General features: G+C 54.6%; 1 protein-coding gene across 2 annotated transcripts in view; it reads right to left on the reverse strand.

The window, feature by feature from the left end:
* Window positions 1-18,227, reverse strand: part of ZNF362 (zinc finger protein 362) — a 37,445-nt gene that overhangs the window by 15,865 nt on the left and 3,353 nt on the right. The window contains exons 2-4 of one of the 2 annotated variants that reach the window (XM_025856677.2): window positions 7,859-7,984; window positions 2,464-2,527; window positions 2,039-2,285 (exon numbers count right to left, since the gene is read on the reverse strand). In XM_025856677.2, the coding sequence (XP_025712462.1) occupies window positions 2,039-2,285; window positions 2,464-2,527; window positions 7,859-7,896 (349 nt within the window). In that variant the 5' untranslated portion in view covers window positions 7,897-7,984. Of the gene's footprint in view, window positions 1-2,038; window positions 2,286-2,463; window positions 2,528-4,211; window positions 4,388-7,858; window positions 7,985-18,227 lie in introns of those variants that run through there. The other variant, XM_073902959.1, reaches the window with a different exon arrangement.

Here is an 18,227-nt window from a genome sequence, read left to right on the forward strand (position 1 = left end):
AACTAAATTTGTGTATAAACTGTGGTTCGCTCTAGGGAGAAAGAATTTTCTAGTAAAAGGAGATTTTCATACTTTGTCTATCTGCTTCTATGTTATTTGAATTTTTTACCTGGTGAATTCATCCATTTTTTTGTATCTGTGATTAAAGGATAAAATCAAATAAATTATAGTGAAAACATGAAAATGCTAACAGTTGTAGGACTAGGGCTAATTTTTTCTCTTTTCAGCTTGTCTGTAATTTCTACATTTTCTATAAGGACTATGAATTACCCTTATAATTAAAAAAAGCATTAAATATGCTTATGACAGAATGGTGGGTAGGAAAAGCGAGTTGAAGTTATGGGCATAGCCCCACTACAAGCTCAGCAAAACACACAGGCATATTAAAAAATAAACAAAAAAGATGGAAAAGGAAGGAAATGAACCAAAAGGCTCTCCTAAGCTGCTGGGTTAGGAGCTGGGGATTATGAGTGGGTTTTTTTTCCCTGAGTTTCTCTTTTTTCCAAATTTCCCTTAATATGCTTATATTACTTTTTTAATATTACTTCTATAATGAAAAAAATAAATTTAATAAAATCATAATAAGGGGGGATGTGAAGAGTGGGGCTGGGGACTTGGGGAGGCTCACTGGGTCCCATAATTCCTGGGCGTCTCTGAGAGAAGGGGGGAATGAGAAGAGAGGCAGAGGCACCCAGCTGGAGGCAGGGGTGAGCCAGGGGAGGAACAAAGGCCCGGCTGCAGTGGCCTCCAGAGAGAGCCTGCCCCCCAGGTTCTGAGGGAGACACCAGGCAGCCCCGGCCACATAACACCACCTCAGGATGTGCGGGACACCCCAGTCTCAACCTATCCAAGACTGAGCTCACCTCTTTCCCTACCCCGCGTTTCCCCCTATGATTCCTTGGCACTTCCATGGCAGTGCCTGGGCTGTTCTCTCAGTTCCTCTCCCTCTTCACCCCTGCAGCCAGCCCAGCACCAAGCCCTGTCCATTCCCCTCAACAAGTCTCAGATCTGTCCCCTTCTCTCCGTCCTCACTGCCACTGTCTGATCCAGGCCACCACTCTCTCTTACAGATCTCCCTGCCTCCTTTTCTCTCCCAGCAAGCCAGTCCCCACCTCCCAGCCAGACTCAGCTTTGCAACCCAAATCTTAGCATTCCCCTCCCCTACGTAAAAATCTTCCATGGCGGGGCGCCTGGGTGGCTCAGTGGTTAAGCGTCTGCCTTCGGCTCAGGTCATGATCCCAGGGTCCTGCGATCGAGCCCCGCGTCCAGCTCCCTGCTCCACGGGAGGCCTGCTTCTCCCTCTCCCACTCTCCCTGCTTGTGTTCCCTCTCTCGCTGTGTCTGTCTGTCAAATAAATAAGGTCTTTAAAAAAAAAAAAAAATCTTCCATGGTTCCGCACTGCCCGAGGGTAAAGTCCAAACTGCACAGCCTGGCCCACAGGGCCCGTCACATGCAGTCTGCTTCCTCTCTAGAGACCAGCTAGAGCCAAGGGTCATGAACACCCGGGCTCTGGAACCACACTGCCTGTGCAACTCTGCCTCAGTTTCCTCATCTGTTAAGTGGAGACATCAGGGTGAGCATGAAACTGTTGTTTCCTAAGTCAAAACCGGTCAACTGTTCAACCTAATAACTAGCAGTGCCCACCGCACAGGGCTGCTGGGAGTAATAAACGAACACTGTTGGCCACACACAGGCGCTCACCTGGAACCAGCTGCCATATTACGAGTGTAATCACCATCATCACCATCATCATCTGCCCCTCCCACCCGGACGGACCGTCCTACCCGTGCCTTCCACACACAGACCCGCTTTGCACATGCTGTTCCCTCTCCCGCTCCACTGCGGTCGTTAACAGCCAACCTCTCCCGGCATCGGGGCCCCTTCGTTCACCCCCAACAAGTCTGGTCAGGGCTCTTCTCCCAGCAGGCAGCGCCCCCGCCCAGGGCCAGGCGACTTAGGGGGCTGGGTCCTCCCAGGACCGAGCCCCCTTCGCCCCGCCCCCGCCCCGCCAGCCCCGCCCCCTCCCGGCCAGCCGTACCTGTGACGGTGCTGGTGGCGGGTCGCGCGTGCAGCGCCACGTCGGGCTGCGGCACGGCCTGCGGGTGCAGCCCCGGCACCTGCTGCAGCTTGGGCAGCGACATGACGGCCTGGCTGCTCTCGGCCGGCGCCGGCGGCACCAGCAGCGGCTGCTGCGACGAGGCCGACGTGGGCGGCAGGTGGGGCGGCCGGATCTTCTCCGCCATCAGCTGCTCCTTGATCTTGTTAATCAGGACCAGGTTGTCCAGCTGCGGGCGGGAGAGGAGAGGCACGGAGGGGGCTGGGGCCGCGTCCGGCCCCTTCCCCGGGCCAACGGTCCCCCGCGAGCCGGGAGCCCCGAGCCCCGCAGGCCGGGCCGAAGCCCCGGGCCAAAGCAGAGCCGCTCCAAAAGGGGGAGGGCGGCCAGAGGGCGACGCTCGGTCTTACCTGGCTGGGCATGGTGGGAGGAGGGGGCCAGAAGTAGGGGTTGTTAAATCGAGGCTCGGCCATCCTGCGGGGAGAAAGCGACTGTCACAGGGACCCTCCCCAGCCGCCTGGGGCGAGCTCCCATCAGCCATGCCCACTCAAGTCTGGTCCAGTGTCTGGGACCCCCCGCCCCCGGGGGACCCTCACCCTGCCGCAGTGCAAGCCCCCTCCCAGGGCCCGGCAACCACGCCTCCAGGCTGAAAAGTCAGGAATTCAGTGTCTCCCTCCGTGGGCTCCAGAGGGCAAAGGTCAGAGACAGACCAGCTATGCTCCCAGTCCCCCCATCACCCTGATGCGGGCAGACCAATCCCCATCCCCCAGAAGGGCCCAAGGCTGCAGAGCCCACCCCATGGACCCACGGATTTCACATAGAAGCCCCCCACCCCTACTCCACCCCCACTCCCGCCAGACAGAGACACACTGGAGAGTCTTGGGGCAACTTTGTAAACGGCCACAGAACAGAGGCAACTGCCCAACCCTGATCCCTGCCCTTCTGACCGCTGCCCCCTTGAGGGCAGACATCTTCATCAGAACAAGGGGGCAGCCTGGGTCATCAGATACCGCCACTCTGAAGGGTAATTTGGCACGATGGTTTACAGAGACCCAAATGATTACTGCCCTTTGACCCAAGAAATAAGCATGGACACATGCAACATTTTACCTACAAGGATGTGTCAGCACACTGTGCTTAAGGAGGCACTTGGGGAGGCCTGCGGCTAGGGCAGTTTGGGGCTTTTCATTAGAATTATGTGACAATCTACTGGTGGCCCTCATCTCTGGCAAGTTCCATGGCAGGCCTGTGCAATTAGAAGGCCATTCAACAGGGCAGCGTGAAGGATGGACCTTCAGAGCTATTTTACTCTTCTAGAGGGTTCCAGTCTTCCTGCAACCTGAGAGAGTTAAGTCAAGAAGTGACTTACAGGGACCATCCTGAACAGTCTTGCTCTCCATCGAAATTCTCCTATTGATCTCTCTCACATAAATTACTAACTAAATACCTACTAGTATTGTTGCTTAAGTGCAACTGTTTTATTTGGACAGGTAAGGCCAAAGAGAAGTGTCTTCGACCTCTTCCTGGTCCGAGAAGCCCGAGGAGCCCCTAGTGGAACTGCAGGCAGAGGGTTTTAGGAGAAAACTCTCATACAATCTAATCTCAACACTCTTAATAAAGACTTTTGATATAGATTATCCTTGTAATCTTTACTTGAGAAATAGGCACAGGAGGTATTATTATGCCATTTTATAGGAGAAGAAACTGAGGCTTGGAGAGAGGGGTAAGGACCTGTCCAAGAGGACAGGGCTGGGTGCCAGAGTCAAACTAGAAATCGGATTTGCTCAAGCCATTTCCTCTGGGGAATTTGCTTTGCAAACCCCAGTACTTGGTTGAGCAAATAACCACATGCAAATGGCTGGATCCCTACACGAAACCACCTTTGCCCTTCATTCCCAGCCTGGGGGCCACTTGGGGGTCTGAGCCTGGCCAGGCTGAGGGTCAGAGTACCCTCCTCTGGGGTGGCTGGGACAGCCCCTGCCCTCTAAGGGCTCTCCTGCTCCCTCTACCCACAGACACCAGGCTGCCCTTCCCTCACAGCCCGACACTAAGAAACACTTCCTGCCTAGAGTTCTCCCTGACTGTTCCAGATCCCTTTCTCAGAAAGACCTCAACACAATAATGACAGTGAGGAGGCTGCCATTTACCAACTGCCTACCTTGTGCCAGGCACACCGACACTCAAAGCCAGGTTCTCTCATCATCCCCATTTTATAATTGAAACTGAAGGTCAGAGAGGTGGAGTGACTTGGTCAAGGTCACACAGCAAGTAAGCAGAGCTGAGATTCCCGCTCTAATCTGCCTGACTCCAAAGTCCAGCTGATCGGTCCCTTAGCTGTTCAGGGGAAAGACAAGGCATCCTGACTGCAGGCTCGTGAATATGCCCTGTCTTAGGATACAATGGGCACAGCCCAGGGGTCCGGCACCCACTCATCCAGCAGCCTCAGGACCTGTCTGTCCCTCCCAGCTGTTGTCCACCAGGGAAAGAGTGAAGGGAACCCAGGAACTGGATACACCTGCCTTACCCATCTCAGTATCCCCAGCAGCCAGGCCCAGAGGTGACCAACAACATGAGTTGCATGACAGAATGAATAAATGAAGGAATGATAATCAGAATTCAAGACAACCACACACAATTCGACAGTTTACAAAGCTCTTCTGTCCCCACTGGCATTGTCCTCAGGAAACAGGGAACAGTTTCACCCCCATTTTGCAGAGGGAAGCACTTTGCTCCAGGCCACAAGGATGGGGAGACCGAAGGGAGCACCGCACTGTAATGTTGAGCATCGGCTCTCAGAGACTCAGTTCTCCTCATCTGTGAAATGGGGTGAGAAACAGGCTGCTCTGCACATTCCTGCCCTGGCCCAGGACTCTGCCTACTGCACCAGCTCTTCCTCAGAGTTCTCAGGGAGCTACCCTCTCCTCCTCCTCTTCAGCTTAATGCCAAGTTCAGGCTTCCCAAAGGCCCACCTTGGTCAGGGAGGTTTGGGGAAGAAGGTGGCAGGCCTAGGGTCCCATGGCTGGGGTAGAGCATCCTCTCTGCCGCTCGTCAGGCCCCTGGGAGGGCAGGGATGGCCCCCTCGCCCTGGCTGGACAAACAGGCCCACAGAAGGGAAGGGTCTGCCCTGGGCCACTTAATCTGATCCCCACGGTCTCTGCCTAATTTCTCCACATCCTTCTCTGGCTGGTCGTAGTAATGTAATGATTCAGTCTGTGCCCCTGGCCTGTTGTACACCTACTGTGTGTCAAATGGCGGGAAGGCGGGCAGGGGATGACCATTTGCTGAGCTCCTACTGAGTGTCAGGCCCACTGCTGGGTACACTTCAGGACTATCTCAGGGGAGCCTCCCAGCAAGCCTGTGGGGTGGGAATGCCCCTGTGCAACCCTGGGCCCTGCACGACGTGGCGGGCCATTGCCAGAGGTGAGTGGGGAGGGTGGGGAGGGCTGGGCTAAGCTGCTCAGACCTTGTCTTAAGGGAGGGGTTTTAAGCAGGGGACTGCGCAGGTGTGTGTTTAGGACAGGTGGACACGGCCGAAGGCCACGGCTTGAGCAGAGGCATGGATGTCTGGAAGTATGAGGCAGGTTCGGGTCCCTGAGCCACCACCTTCAGGCTCCAAAAAGAGAGCCAGAGAGGGGAGGTAGTGAGGGACCAGCCAGGCAGGCGGGCGCTGAATGCCTGCTGAGGGGTTGGGCCAGAATGCTGGCAGGGAGAAGGCATCAGGAGGCTACAGAGCCAAGGGGACTGAGGTCAGCAGGAGCAGCAGTCTGCGGGCCGAGCCCAGGGCAGGGATGGGGGCAGGGGCGGAGAAGCCAGGTGGGCTACGGCTGCGTGGTCCTGTGGGGACAGGCAGAGACATGCTGCTGGTTGCGCAGGATGTGCCAGCCGGTCTTCAAGCCCCAGAGAGAAGCCGAGACCGCTATGAGCCGTGAGACACACAGCCCTGACCCTTACAGCGGGGCAAGCACACCGCCACTTCGTTTTTCTTGCTCTGCAAGGTGAGGAAAGTTGCAGAGATGGATGAACGAAACACCTAGCGCTGCTTCTGAAAACAGCGGGCCCATCCACCATCCGCCCCTCCAGTCATTCTGGATACACTGGGCCCAGAGCTGGGGAACCTGAGGCATACGGGGGAGCCCTGCCATCTGGGAGCTCCAAGCTAAGTGGAGGAAGGAGCCATGTGACCCACAAGCTTCTGCAAAAAGAAAAACAAAAACAAAAACAAAAACTTTCGCCTGAGACCTGCGACATGCCACCGAGGACCTTCCAGCCTGACCCTTCCTGGCTTCATGCTGCCCGGACCCTCTGTGGAGCTCTGTGCCGTGACCCCCGGCTCCTTATCTCAGTGTCTCTCAGAGCTCCCACCCACAGACCATGCTCCTCGGTCCCACCCGCCTCATCCCTGGGTGGCCCATCCACTCTGGGACTTTAAATACTGGCCAAGCCCCAGGTCTCCACCCCCAGACCAGGCCTGTCCCGGGAGCCCCAGGCCCACCTTCCAGCTACCTCCCTTTTGCTGTCTCGTGGGCTGCTCAGACTCAGCAAGCCTAAGCTGGACTGGGTCTTCCCCTAAGATGTGCGCCCCCTGGAGCCACTCCTGACTGTGAGCAGGCATCCCCATCTGCCCAGACGCTTCTGCCACAGACACACATGGATCCCCAACACGTCCCCGCCCTTCCCTCCCAGCTCTGATCCACCACCAGCCACATCCCCAGGACTGCGTTTCCAAATTCTCCCTCGAGTCCACCCACTCTTCTCCACGAGTCCTAGCTACGATCACCTCACCTGGACCGTGGAACAGCCTGCTTTGTTTAAAGCCCAACGCACCTGGGTTCAAATCTTGGCTCCAACTCACCAGCTGTGTGATCTGGGGCAAATCACTTGCTCCTTCCCCCCGCCCCGTCCCCCCAGTAAGGGATGAGCAACCCAGAGCCAGGGACCTGACCCAGGATGGAAAAAAGGATCAGGGAGGACTTCCCAGGGGAGGTGATAACCTGCTTTGGGTCTTAAAGGATGAGTGGGAGTGAGCCAGGCAACAAAGGAGTGGGGAGCATTCCTGGCAGAAGCAGCAGCCTGAGCAAAGGCCCAGAGGTGAGAAGCAACACACCGTGTGCGAGGAGCTAAGCGTTCTGGTGTGGACTGGGAGAGGCGATACGAGGCTGGAGCCAGCAGCCAGGGCCTGACCTAGAAAGCTGATGAAATCCTAGGCCTGGGGTCTGGACTCGAAGCAACAGGCGGTGGGGCAGAAATCTGTGGTTTAGAAAGACCCCTCCGACTGCTGAGTGTGGACGGGACTGGAAAGACCAGGAGAGGAGGTGGGAGGACACCCATTAGGAAGCCCCTGGAGAATGGGACGGAGGGGAGAGGCAGGGAGGTGCTGAGCTGGGACACGGAGGAGAGTGACCAAGGAGGCCTGGCTATCCTGTTGGAGCTGGAGGCCAAGGACACATGCAGCTCACCGCCCCCCGCCCCACCGTGTGGCCCAGGAGGACCTCAGGATCCCCACGCAGACAAGCACGGTCACAGGAACATGCAGACAGCACCACACTCGGACACACATGACAGACACAGACCTGTGGTCCCAAACATGGACAGATGGGGACACAGAACAGGAACCCACAGCCACCAGGACATGGAGTCACAGGTGGGCGCTGTCACAGGAGGGTGAGTGCACATGGCCTCCGGGACAGACCCAGAGGGAAGCAGTGAGGGCACGCAAGGAAGTTGGGATGAACACAATGCCTTAATCCCCCCCAAAGAACAAACCCCTCATTGACAGATTTCAACCTGGAATCACAGGCTCCTTACCTAGAGTGTCCTTTCCCACTTGGTGAACTTCTACTCATCCTTCAAGACCCAGCTCAAGTGTTCCCTCTTCTACGGAGCTTTCCCTGAACCCCCAGTCAGTCACTTCCTCTGTGTTCCCAACAGCACCTTGTATATGGGAATAACAATAACAATAACAGTAACAATAAAATGGCAGCTACCATTGATTTCAAAACCTACTACGAGCCAGGCACTGTGCTGAGTATGTCATATGCACCATGTCACTGAGTCTTCCCGATGCCCCTGTGAGATGTGCAATTAACAGAACAGGAAACTACAGCTCAGAGAGGTTGACCAACTTACCCAAAGTCACACAGCTAGCAAGGAATGGGGTTAGGATGCCACCCAGATCTGGTCCAGCACTACAGGGCCGATCACACCCTGGTGTGGCTATCTGTTTCCCTGGGTGACTTCCCCACCAGACTGTGAGCTCCTCACAGTTAGAACTAGTGCTCGTTCACCCGTTCACCTTTGCCATTCCAGCACCTAGCCCAACATGGTCTCAGAAACTCTCCGTAGAATGAAAAAATACAATAATATCCACTACCTTTTCTTGAGCACTTACAATGGGCCGGGAACTGTGTCGGGATTTTTACAGCCATTATTTTACTGTTGCATTAGACCCATGAAACACATGAGGAAACTGAGGTCCAGAGGTTAAGTGACGTGCCTGAGGTCCCAGAGCCAAGTCTAGATTTGAATCCAGATCTGCCCATGACCCTTTCCCAGGACGATGGCCCCTGAGGCCAGGCTTGTAAGCTCCACAAAGGGCCACCGAGGAAGGGGCACACCACGTGGCAGGCCCTAGCACCTGGGGAGGTCCAGGTATAGACAAGGACAAGCCGACGTGAAGACAGGCAGCCCAGGGCGGCACGTGACTAGCCTTGCCCACTGCAGGACAGCAGGGTGCGGTTCGGCGACTCTGTCCCACCCCCATCCCCAGACTGTCCCACAGGCATTAAAAACTGAGATTTGCCCAGACCCCGTGGCCGCAGAGGAATGAGCTCCCAACGAAGCAAATGGGAGAGAGCAGGACCCAAAACTGTCCGGACACTATGATTACAAGGAGGCAAAAATAAAAACCTGCGTCAGAAAAAGCAAGCTGCAGGGAACCACACCCAGAGGGAGGGCTGGGAGAGGTGGCTGGAACTGATCTGGTTTTCGTCTTTGTTTCTCTGATTTCGATTCTCTGTAATGCCGTTCAGTTGCCTTTATAATGAAAACAATAAATTTATTCTCAAAGAAAAGACAGAAAATTGTTGGGAGCCCAAGGGCGGAGGGGAAGCAGATGGAGGGTCTCGGAGGCACAGGGGGAGGCCGGGGTCAGCTGATGGTGGGCACTCATCTGACTGCTGGCTGCCAGGCCCCGCATGGCCCCCTGTCCTCCAGGGGTGTGCAACCCGGCTAGGCGACAGGGCATGTCAGCAAGGGCTACCTGGCAGACGGGACATTCACTGTGCACTTTGGAGCTGTTTGAGGGTGGGGAACCCTCTCCAGCACCTTCTCTGCCCTGGTCCAAGCCCCCGTTGGCTACTGTAAGAGTCCCTTCACTGGTTTCCCCACCTCTACCTACAGCCCCCATTCCATTCTCCTACTGCAGTTGCTGTGAGATTTCTAAAATACAAAAGCAGATCACAACATTCACCTCCTTAGAACCTACCATGGCTCCCTACTTCCCTCCAGACAAGGTCTGGACTCCTTGGGCCTTACATATCCGGCCCCAGCTTATCTCTTTGGCCTCAGCAATTGTTCCTGCCTTACACTCTGCCCAGCCAGCCATAGAGCTCCCCCAGGGTTTCACTTCCTTTTTATTTCCTAACCTTCAGTCAGGCTGCTTCCTCTCCCTGGAACCCTCTGTCCTCCCCGCTTCACTGGCTACCTCCAAATGATCTTCAAGCTCCAGCTTATGGACCACTTCCTCCTGAAAGCCCTCCAGGACTGCTCCACCCCCACCCTCTTAGGCTGTGTTGGGTGCCTCTCCTCTGTTCCCTTTGTGCCCTGCACGTCCATCATCAGAGCACGTATCCCCCTATTTTCCGTCTGTTTTCTTGCCCATCTCTGCTGTCAGGCATGCTCTCTGTCAGGGCAGAGTCATGGCTGAGTAATTTGTCTTTTAAGCCCTGCACAGTACCCGATAAATGTTGGAATGAATGACTATATGAATGAATGAATGAATGCTCTAGATGGAAGGAACTGAAAGGGTCATGGCCTGGATAGAGGAAAGTCCTCTCCCTCACCCTGGCACCATACTGTCCCCCGGTGTCGCTCTGTTCCCTATTTCCTGTATCTAAACCCTATCTTCCTAAGTGAGAGGAGAAGGGGCTGTGTGTGCTCCGTAAAGACGAGCAGACCAAAAAGGATGTTAGCAGCTAACCAACACAGAAAATGGCTCTGCTTCCCTGGCAGTGAAAATTAAACAAGCTTCACTTCTTAAAACAGCAAAAAGAAAGAAGAAAATGATAATACCCAGTGCTGGTGAGGGTAAGATGAAACTGGCACTGCTAGGCATTATTGGCAGGAGTGTAAACTGGAACATTTTTTTTTCTTCAAGATTTTATTTTTAAGTAATCTCTCCACCCAATGTAGGGCTCGAACCCACAGCCCCGAGATCAAGAGTCACACCCTCCACCGACTGAGTCAGCCAGGCACTGCACAATCATTTCTGAAAACAGTCTGGCAATAATGTGTCAAGAGCCCCCCAAAAATGTTCAGACTTCCTGGCCTAGTGATCCCATTCTTTGTCATCTGTCCCTAGAAAATAACCCAAATATCGACAAAGTTTTATGTACAAAGCTGTTTGCTTCAGTGGTTTGTTTTTTTTTTTACAATAACGAAAAACGGAAAGAGCCAAAATTCTAAATAGGAGGATGGCTCTGTAAGTCATGTTCACAGTGACATAGTCTGCAATCATTAATAGCCAATGTTTACTGGCATTGCCACGACTCATTCAACACTCATATCAACCTTACCAGGAACTGAAGCACGGACAGATTAAGTAACTTGCCCAAAGCCAAGAGTGTACAATGTGAACCCAGAAAGTCAGGCTCCGAAGCCCACGCTTTCCACCTGACACTGGATCTGTTAGAAGGGAGGCTTGGAACCACCCTGAAGTCATGTAGAAACTACTCATGATGCAACAGTTGTCAGGGGGATGAGGTGGGGAAGATTTCTTAAATTGTATGTGTAGATGGGGCAATGACACCTATATAAAAACCAGTTACAGAGAGGAGGGAAGGAAAAACCAGAAGGCTAACAGTGATGGTGCCTCGGGCTTGGGGTGAGGGCAGAAATAGTAGGCTTGAGTTTCTCTCTTTTCCCTATTCTCTGACCTTTCTGCAGGGTAGTTACGTGACTTTCTTCAGGCATATTTTTCCTAAAACTAAAGGTTCAGCAAGCTTAGGCCAAGTAAGACAGCCCAACCCCTGCCCACAGCTCCACTAGGATTCTGGCCTCAGGTGCTGCAGGTTCACTGGGAGGAAAGAAGGGCTCAGAGAGGCAGGGGACTTGCTCAGTCCCACAATGAGCCCTCCAGCTCCACCCCAGGCCCAAGCCAGGAGCAGAGTCAAGAAGGGGCTCCCCGTCCTATGTGGGCGCTTCAGAGGGGAGGACCAGGCCAAAGCCTGCCCAGGTCACTCACGCCTGCTTGAAATCTCTCTTGGGTTCCCATCACTTTTCAGGTACGGTTCCAAATCCCCAGCACAGCACCCAGAGGCCTTTGCCAATGAGGCTCTGTGGGCCACATGCATCCCAGCAAGTACATCCCCACAGCCTCCCTCCCTCCAGCCTCCCTACACGCCATGCAGGACCCCTAAAACAAGTTGTGCTTTCATGCCACTGTGCCTTTGCACAGACTGTGCCTTTGCACAGGCTGTGCCCTTCCATCTAGGGCCATCACCCCGCTGGAGCCCTGCCAGGTTCCCATCAACCACCAGTCAGCTCAGGTGTCACAGCCCTGGGGAAGCCTCCTTGCTCACCAGCTCTTCCACAGCTGTATTTGTGGCCTCTCCCCTGAACTCCCCCAGCTTCCTGGACCTCCTCCACCGCAGCACTGACCCCACTCTGCTAGAATTGCCTCCTTCCTTGTCCACCCAGTCCCCCACATAGCTGTGAGCCCCCCAAGATCAGGGCTTGGGTCTGGTTCTTATATAACCAGACACCCCGACTTAGCCCCACAGCTCACCCAGCTCTTCCTTCAGGTCTCAGCTAAAGGGCAGGTTCTAACTCTCTCCCCAGCACGAAGTGGACTGCTCTGTCATCTACCCCCACGGCCCCCTGCTTTCTCTGCCACCTCTCTATCACGCCTCCAGATACTCCCTCCAGTCATGACCCACAAGCGCAGGGCCACCAATGCGGCCCCAGAGCCAAGTGCTGACCACATAGTAAGTGCTCAGATGCCTAGTTTGCGCCAGGTGCTCAACAAATATTCACAGAGAGAAGGGCTGTCCCTGAGAGACAGGAGGGGTTTGTCCACGTGGGCTTTACAGACTGAGAAGTTTGCCGGGAGAGCCAGAGGGTAGAGGGAGAGCATCCCCAGCAGAGGGGAGGCCTGTGCAAAGACACAGCAAACTGCTAGCTTCCTAGGGTAGCAGAGGGCTCTCAAACATGCTCCCTGCCCCAGGGTGACAACAAGGTGGTGTTGGGGCTCAGCTGAGCTATGGGGTAGGGGTGTTCCTGGGAAGATGAGCTCATCCCACTGAGGGGTGCACAAAGATTTCATGAAGGTGGGACTTACTAATGGGGGAAAGCGGAGAGGTCAAGAGATGCCAGGGAAGGGCAGGCCAGGCAGTAAAAAGTTCATGTGCAAAAGCCCAGCGGCAGAAAAGCACAAAGCATCACGTTTGGTCTGGTGTGGGTATAGTGCGGGAATTTGCAGAGGATGGAGGGAAAGGCGGTGGGGCAGTTCACAAAGGGCCAGAGTTCCAGGTTAAGGTGCTTGGATAAAAGGCCATGGGGGGCCATGGAAGGTCTCTGAACAGGGGAAGGCCAGTCGAGGTTTTCAGTGGACAGGTCAAATGTGGCCAGAAGGATGGCCTGGAAGTGACAGGCAGGAGATGGTCCAGGGGGGAGAAGCTGAGGTTTCCCATCTTCCCAGCTTGAGACCCCCACATGCTCCAAGTCTGCCTCTCATTCCCTCTGCCCTCCATGTGTCCCTACTCCATGCGTCCCAGAGTGCTGAGCCCCAGCTGCTGCGCCCCACCCCATCCCCAAGACCAGGCCAGCCTCTGGAGCTTGCTCCTGGGAACTTCCTGCGAGGACCGAGGCTCCCGATGGTCCTGGATCCAATTAGGCTGGGTTTCCGCAGCCCCGCAGGGTTGGAAGGGCAGTTCTCATTGTGAGGGAGGGACTGATCGGAGAGAGCAGGGCTGCTATCTGTGCCCTGGTCAGTGGGAGCTGGGATGCTGCCCTTCCCCCTCTCTGTCCCTCCCTTTCCCCAGCACCAGCCGCCCAGAAACACCACCCTCCCCGGGAGCCGCAGGGCCCTCATTTAGAGAATGGGCCAGATTACCCTTCTCAGGCTGAGAGAATGTTCTGCAGGCTTTGAACACATGCCCTTCTCTACTTTCCTCTCCCCTGGAGACCCCCAGCTCCCATCCTCACAGGGAAGTCCTTCTACCAGCGCGAAAGGACAAGAAGAGGAACGGAGTACTTGGTCCATGCCAGGCACTGTCAGATACCTGACAAGCATTTCTCCTGGGCTCCTAATGACCCTGTGAGGTAGATGCTGTGAGCATTTCAAAATACATTCGGAAAGAGGCTAAGAACATAAACAAACAGCTAATGACTTATGAAACACACACCCAGGCACCCAAGAAGCCCTTACCCCATGCCTCTTCTCCCAGCCCCTAATGTCCCGCCCTCCTGGCTTCTAGCCTAACCTCTTCCTTGTTTGGAGTCAGGAATGAGGTTCAAGCCCAGTCACAGCAGCTGGTGAGGGCAGAGGGAACTCGAACCCACCGCCACCAGCTTGCTGTGTGACCTTCAGCAAGTCCATTTCCTCTCTGGGCTATAGCTCCTTCCTCTATACTTTTTTTTTTTTTTTAAAGACAGGCTCCACGCCCAGCGTGGAGGCCAAGGTGGGGCTTGAACTCAGGACCGTGAGATCAAGACCTGAGCTGAGACCAAGAGCCGGATGTTTAACCGACTGAGCCACCCGGGTGCCCTGCTCCTTCCCCTATAAAACAGTTGCAACTAGGGGCGCCTGGGTGGCTCAGTGGGTTAAGCGTCTGCCTTCAGCTCAGGTCATGATCCTGGCGTCCTGGGATCGAGCCCCATGAGGGGCTCCCCTGAGCAGGGAGTCTGCTTCTCCCTCTCCCTCTGCCACTCCCCTTGCTTGTGCTCACGCTCTTTCTGTCAAATAAATAAATAAAATCTTAAAAAAAAAAAAAAAAACAGAAACAAAGAATAGTTGCAGCTAAATCACAGCCTGGGCTCCTGGGCCCTCTGAGGGACAAAGTGGCAAATCAGGGGTTAAAAAGTACAGTTTTTGTACCAGATACCAGGGTCAAAGCCCCAGCTCAGGCCCTTGGGATTGTTACCCAACTGAGGACAACAATGGTGTCCCCACAGCACTGTCGTTTGGATTAAATGCGTCAAGTCTTGAGAACAGTGCCCAGTGCAGTAAACTCTGTAAGCCTTAGCTGCTGTTGTTCTGTTAGTAGGTTCTCTCAGGCATAAGGCAGCCCTTCCCAACATTCCAAAGACCCACATGGCAATCTGACCAACCAGGGAGGTTAACTGGGCTGGGGGTGGGGGGATGCAGGAGCTCCAGAAGGCTTTCAGGACCCACAGGGGCTGCTCCACTGTGGGCTGGAGAGCAAAGTCTGGGATTAACTCCAAAAGGGAGAGCCGACTACCGAACCCCGGCTCTGGCCTAGCCCCCAGGAGCTTTCTAGATGGGTCCTAGAGGCCTGGGGCTGGGAACCCCAGCAGGTGGTCACAGTCTGTTCTCGTGCTATGTGTACCTCAGGACCCCCGGGGGCAGGCAGCCTGTGGGGTGGGTCAGAAGAGCTGAGGCCCGGGGTGGAGGCCGGCAGACAGAGCGGGCCCTGAGCAGCGCAAGTCAGCAAAGGGAAGGTTGGGCTGGTCAGAGAGAGGAGCGGGGAGGGCCTGGGGTGGACATGTGGGAGGGGTGAAAACAGGCCACAGAGGACCCACCACTGGCCCTGCCCGACCAGGCCCACCTTCCCCTCCCCACACCCCCCGGGTCTTGGGGCTATCACCTTCTCCATGTTCCTTGATTTCCCGCCTCACGGCCTTTGCCCAGGCCGTACCCTCTGCCCAGAATGCCCTTCCCCTGGAAAACGTCACAGTTCAGATGATCAGTTCCTCCCAGAAGCACCTCTGCCCTATGTACACCACGATCGTCACTCGTTAGAGTAAGCTTAACACCAAGAAGCTATATGGAAGCCCTCGTCATAGAGAAATACCTCTTCCCTAGCCCTGACCAAAATCTGTATAATCAGTCATCAGTCGTGTGCTCTTCTGTAGAATGTCTGTCTTCCCAAAGAGGGTAGGGGCTACATCAACTTTCCTCACCTCTATCTGCAACCTGGAGCACGCGGCCTGGTATATAGTAAATGCTCCAGAAATACCATTGAATGCAGGCGAGCTCCATCACTGCAAGCCGGCCCGGGCAGGGTGTGGACACACACGCGAGTGCAAGGGCGGACGTGAGGGATCACACATGAGGCCCAGGATGGGAGGCTATTTGCTCATGGGAGGAAATGAATGTGTGCGTGCAAGATGAACCTTCGTATAAGGCACGCACGTGCACAAGTATGCCTGTGTACAGATTATAAAGCTGGTGTGTACCGTGAGTGTGCGCGGATGCGAGCACGCTAAGGTACGTGTGGCCTTGGACAAGCCCTAATCCTCTCCCTTCCTGCTTTATTCCCCCAGTGGACAACTCGAGGTTTGCCTACATAATTCGTGAGCTCTACCTCTCTCCAACGAGTGCACGACTTTAGATCTCAAATGGTTCTCCAGGAATTGGGTACATAAACACCATCAGAGACAGACTTTCTTGGGGCTCCATGAAGAGAGAACGGTCCCCTTTCTCCGAGTGGTCCAATACCCTGAGTGAGCGCCCAGCACAGTGCTCCAGGGATAGGAGGAGCGCAGGATTCATGCTCTGGACACACGCATTCGCTGACTGACTCCTACATTCAGCACCACGCACCATGGCCCAGTGGGGAGAAAAAGGCTACCAAAGCCATGAAACCACAAGGTCAAAAGCACCGGGAATCCATAACACTAACATCGCTCCCTAAATGTTATTCACAGGGGAAGTAGCAGCACTTTACACTTTGTAAAGAAACTCTTTCTGGCAATGACAACTGTCTGACAAGAAGACAGTTGGAGGCCCAGTGAGGAGGGAACTCCCCACCACTCTGGCTGAGATCAGAGGCCCTTTTGTTAAGGGTGTGGGAAGGGGATTCCTGCTCAGCGCAGGGGTCGGTTGAGGTTGGGCTTCCCCTCCACAGCTGTGGGATTCTAAGGAGGAGTCCCAGAGTGCTGGGTTCAAATCCTGCAATGCCCCTGACAACTCCGTGGACTCAGGCAAGTTACCTAATCTCTCTGTGCCTCCATTTCCTCATCTGTAAAATGGGGGTGGGGGTGATAACAATGAGAATGCAATACGTTAACGTTTATAAAGTCTTTTGGAACATGGCCTGACACAAAGTACTCTGTGCTGCTAAATAAGTAAGGCAGAGCAGGTCCCTTTTGTAAGGTTATAAATCCCAGATCAGATCACACAAAGACTCCAACTGTCAAAGGTCCTGAGGTGGAAAGCTCCTCAGATGCTAAGGTTCTGAGATTGGAAGAGACTGCGATTCTTAGATGCCATGATTTAATCATCTTGTTATTTCCTAACGACAGCCCAGAGCCTCCCGGGGGAGGAGAGGACAGAGCTCAGGGGCTCTTCATCTCCCAGGTGCTGCCCGTAGCCAGGGTCAGCGCCACCCCTGGGCTCCCCGGCATTTCCTCGCCTCCACTAAAGCCCCCGCCGTGCCGTGCTGGAACCACCTGCCCACTTGCCCACATGGGGTGGAGGCAGGTTCAGCAGTGTAGATGGGGAGGAAGTGCAAATAAACAAATCAATGAGAAAGCTTCAGGTACTGATAAGAGCAGTAAGAGAAAGTGGACAGGGCACTGACGTGACAGTGTCGGGACAGTGGGAAGCTATCCCAAGGCGAGTGGTCAGGGAAGGCCCTCGGTGGAGGCGACCTCTGAGTGGCAACTGGTGAAACAAGAAGGTGCTGGCCATGCACACATCTGGGGAAGAGTGTTCCAGGTGGGAGATATGCAAAGGCCCTGCCAACAATCTGGACATTCAAGGTGCAGAGAAAGCAGCTGCTGTGGATGGAGGTGGTGAGCCTGGGGGCCGGGCAGGGGAGCGGAGGGGCGAGCAGGCCCAGCCAGAATGTGAAGGGCATCCGTAGGCTCCGCAAAGGACTTTGGATTTTTGTTCCTCAAAATGCCCTGGAAACATCTGAAGAATTTCAGCAGGGAAATGACAAGCCAGGGCAGGGCTTTCAGGGTCCCCAGATCACTTGGTTCATCCTGAAAACAACATGATGGTTTTCAAAACTCAAGGTGGGGCCCAGGGTGGTGATCAGCAATCCCTCTCATTCAGTTGGTGTATTCTGAGCTCCTACCACATGCCTGGCCAGGGCTCAGAGACATCCCACATACTCTTGTTATCACCCACCACATTCATGAGAGATTCGCCAGTATACCCATTTTAAAGATCAAGAAACTGAGGTTCAAAAAGGGGAAAAGTGTGCCCAAAGTGACACAAGCCATGTACCACCCAGTGCAAACTGTGAAGTCCGATCCACAAATGGGACTTGGTCCCAGGACCCGTATCCACCATCATGACGGTCTGTGGAACTAACTCTTCTGGTATTTTCAAACCAAGAGACCTCCCCCGTGACACACGTAGGCGCCCACAAATACTGCCCTGGCTGTGCTCCTCCCACCTGTAGTCTTCTCCCTGCTGGCTTCAGAGCCCGGAGGACTGTCCTGGTACCTCACATGGCTGTCCAGCCTGTGCTGGGTGAGCTGGAGACCAGGTGGCTGGAAGGACAGAAGGATGGACTACTGAAATGGCTAGACACTAAACTAACAAATGGACAATGAAAAGAATAAAGGAATGATCTAGAAAACCAATGAATGAATAAACTAACTGATGGCTAGTGGAAGGAAGGAAGGACTGACGGAGGCGGGGGGAGGGAGGGGAGGGAGGGGAGGGAGGGAGGGAGGAAGGGAGGAAGGAAGGGAGGGACGGGAGGGACGGAGGGAGGGAGGAAGGGAGGAAGGGAGGAAGGGAGGAAGGGAGGAAGGGAGG

Source organism: Callorhinus ursinus, unplaced genomic scaffold, assembly GCF_003265705.2.
Source record: "Callorhinus ursinus isolate GAN/ISIS: 27379988/994484 unplaced genomic scaffold, GSC_fseal_2.0 scaffold18, whole genome shotgun sequence".
NCBI lineage: Eukaryota > Metazoa > Chordata > Mammalia > Carnivora > Otariidae > Callorhinus > Callorhinus ursinus.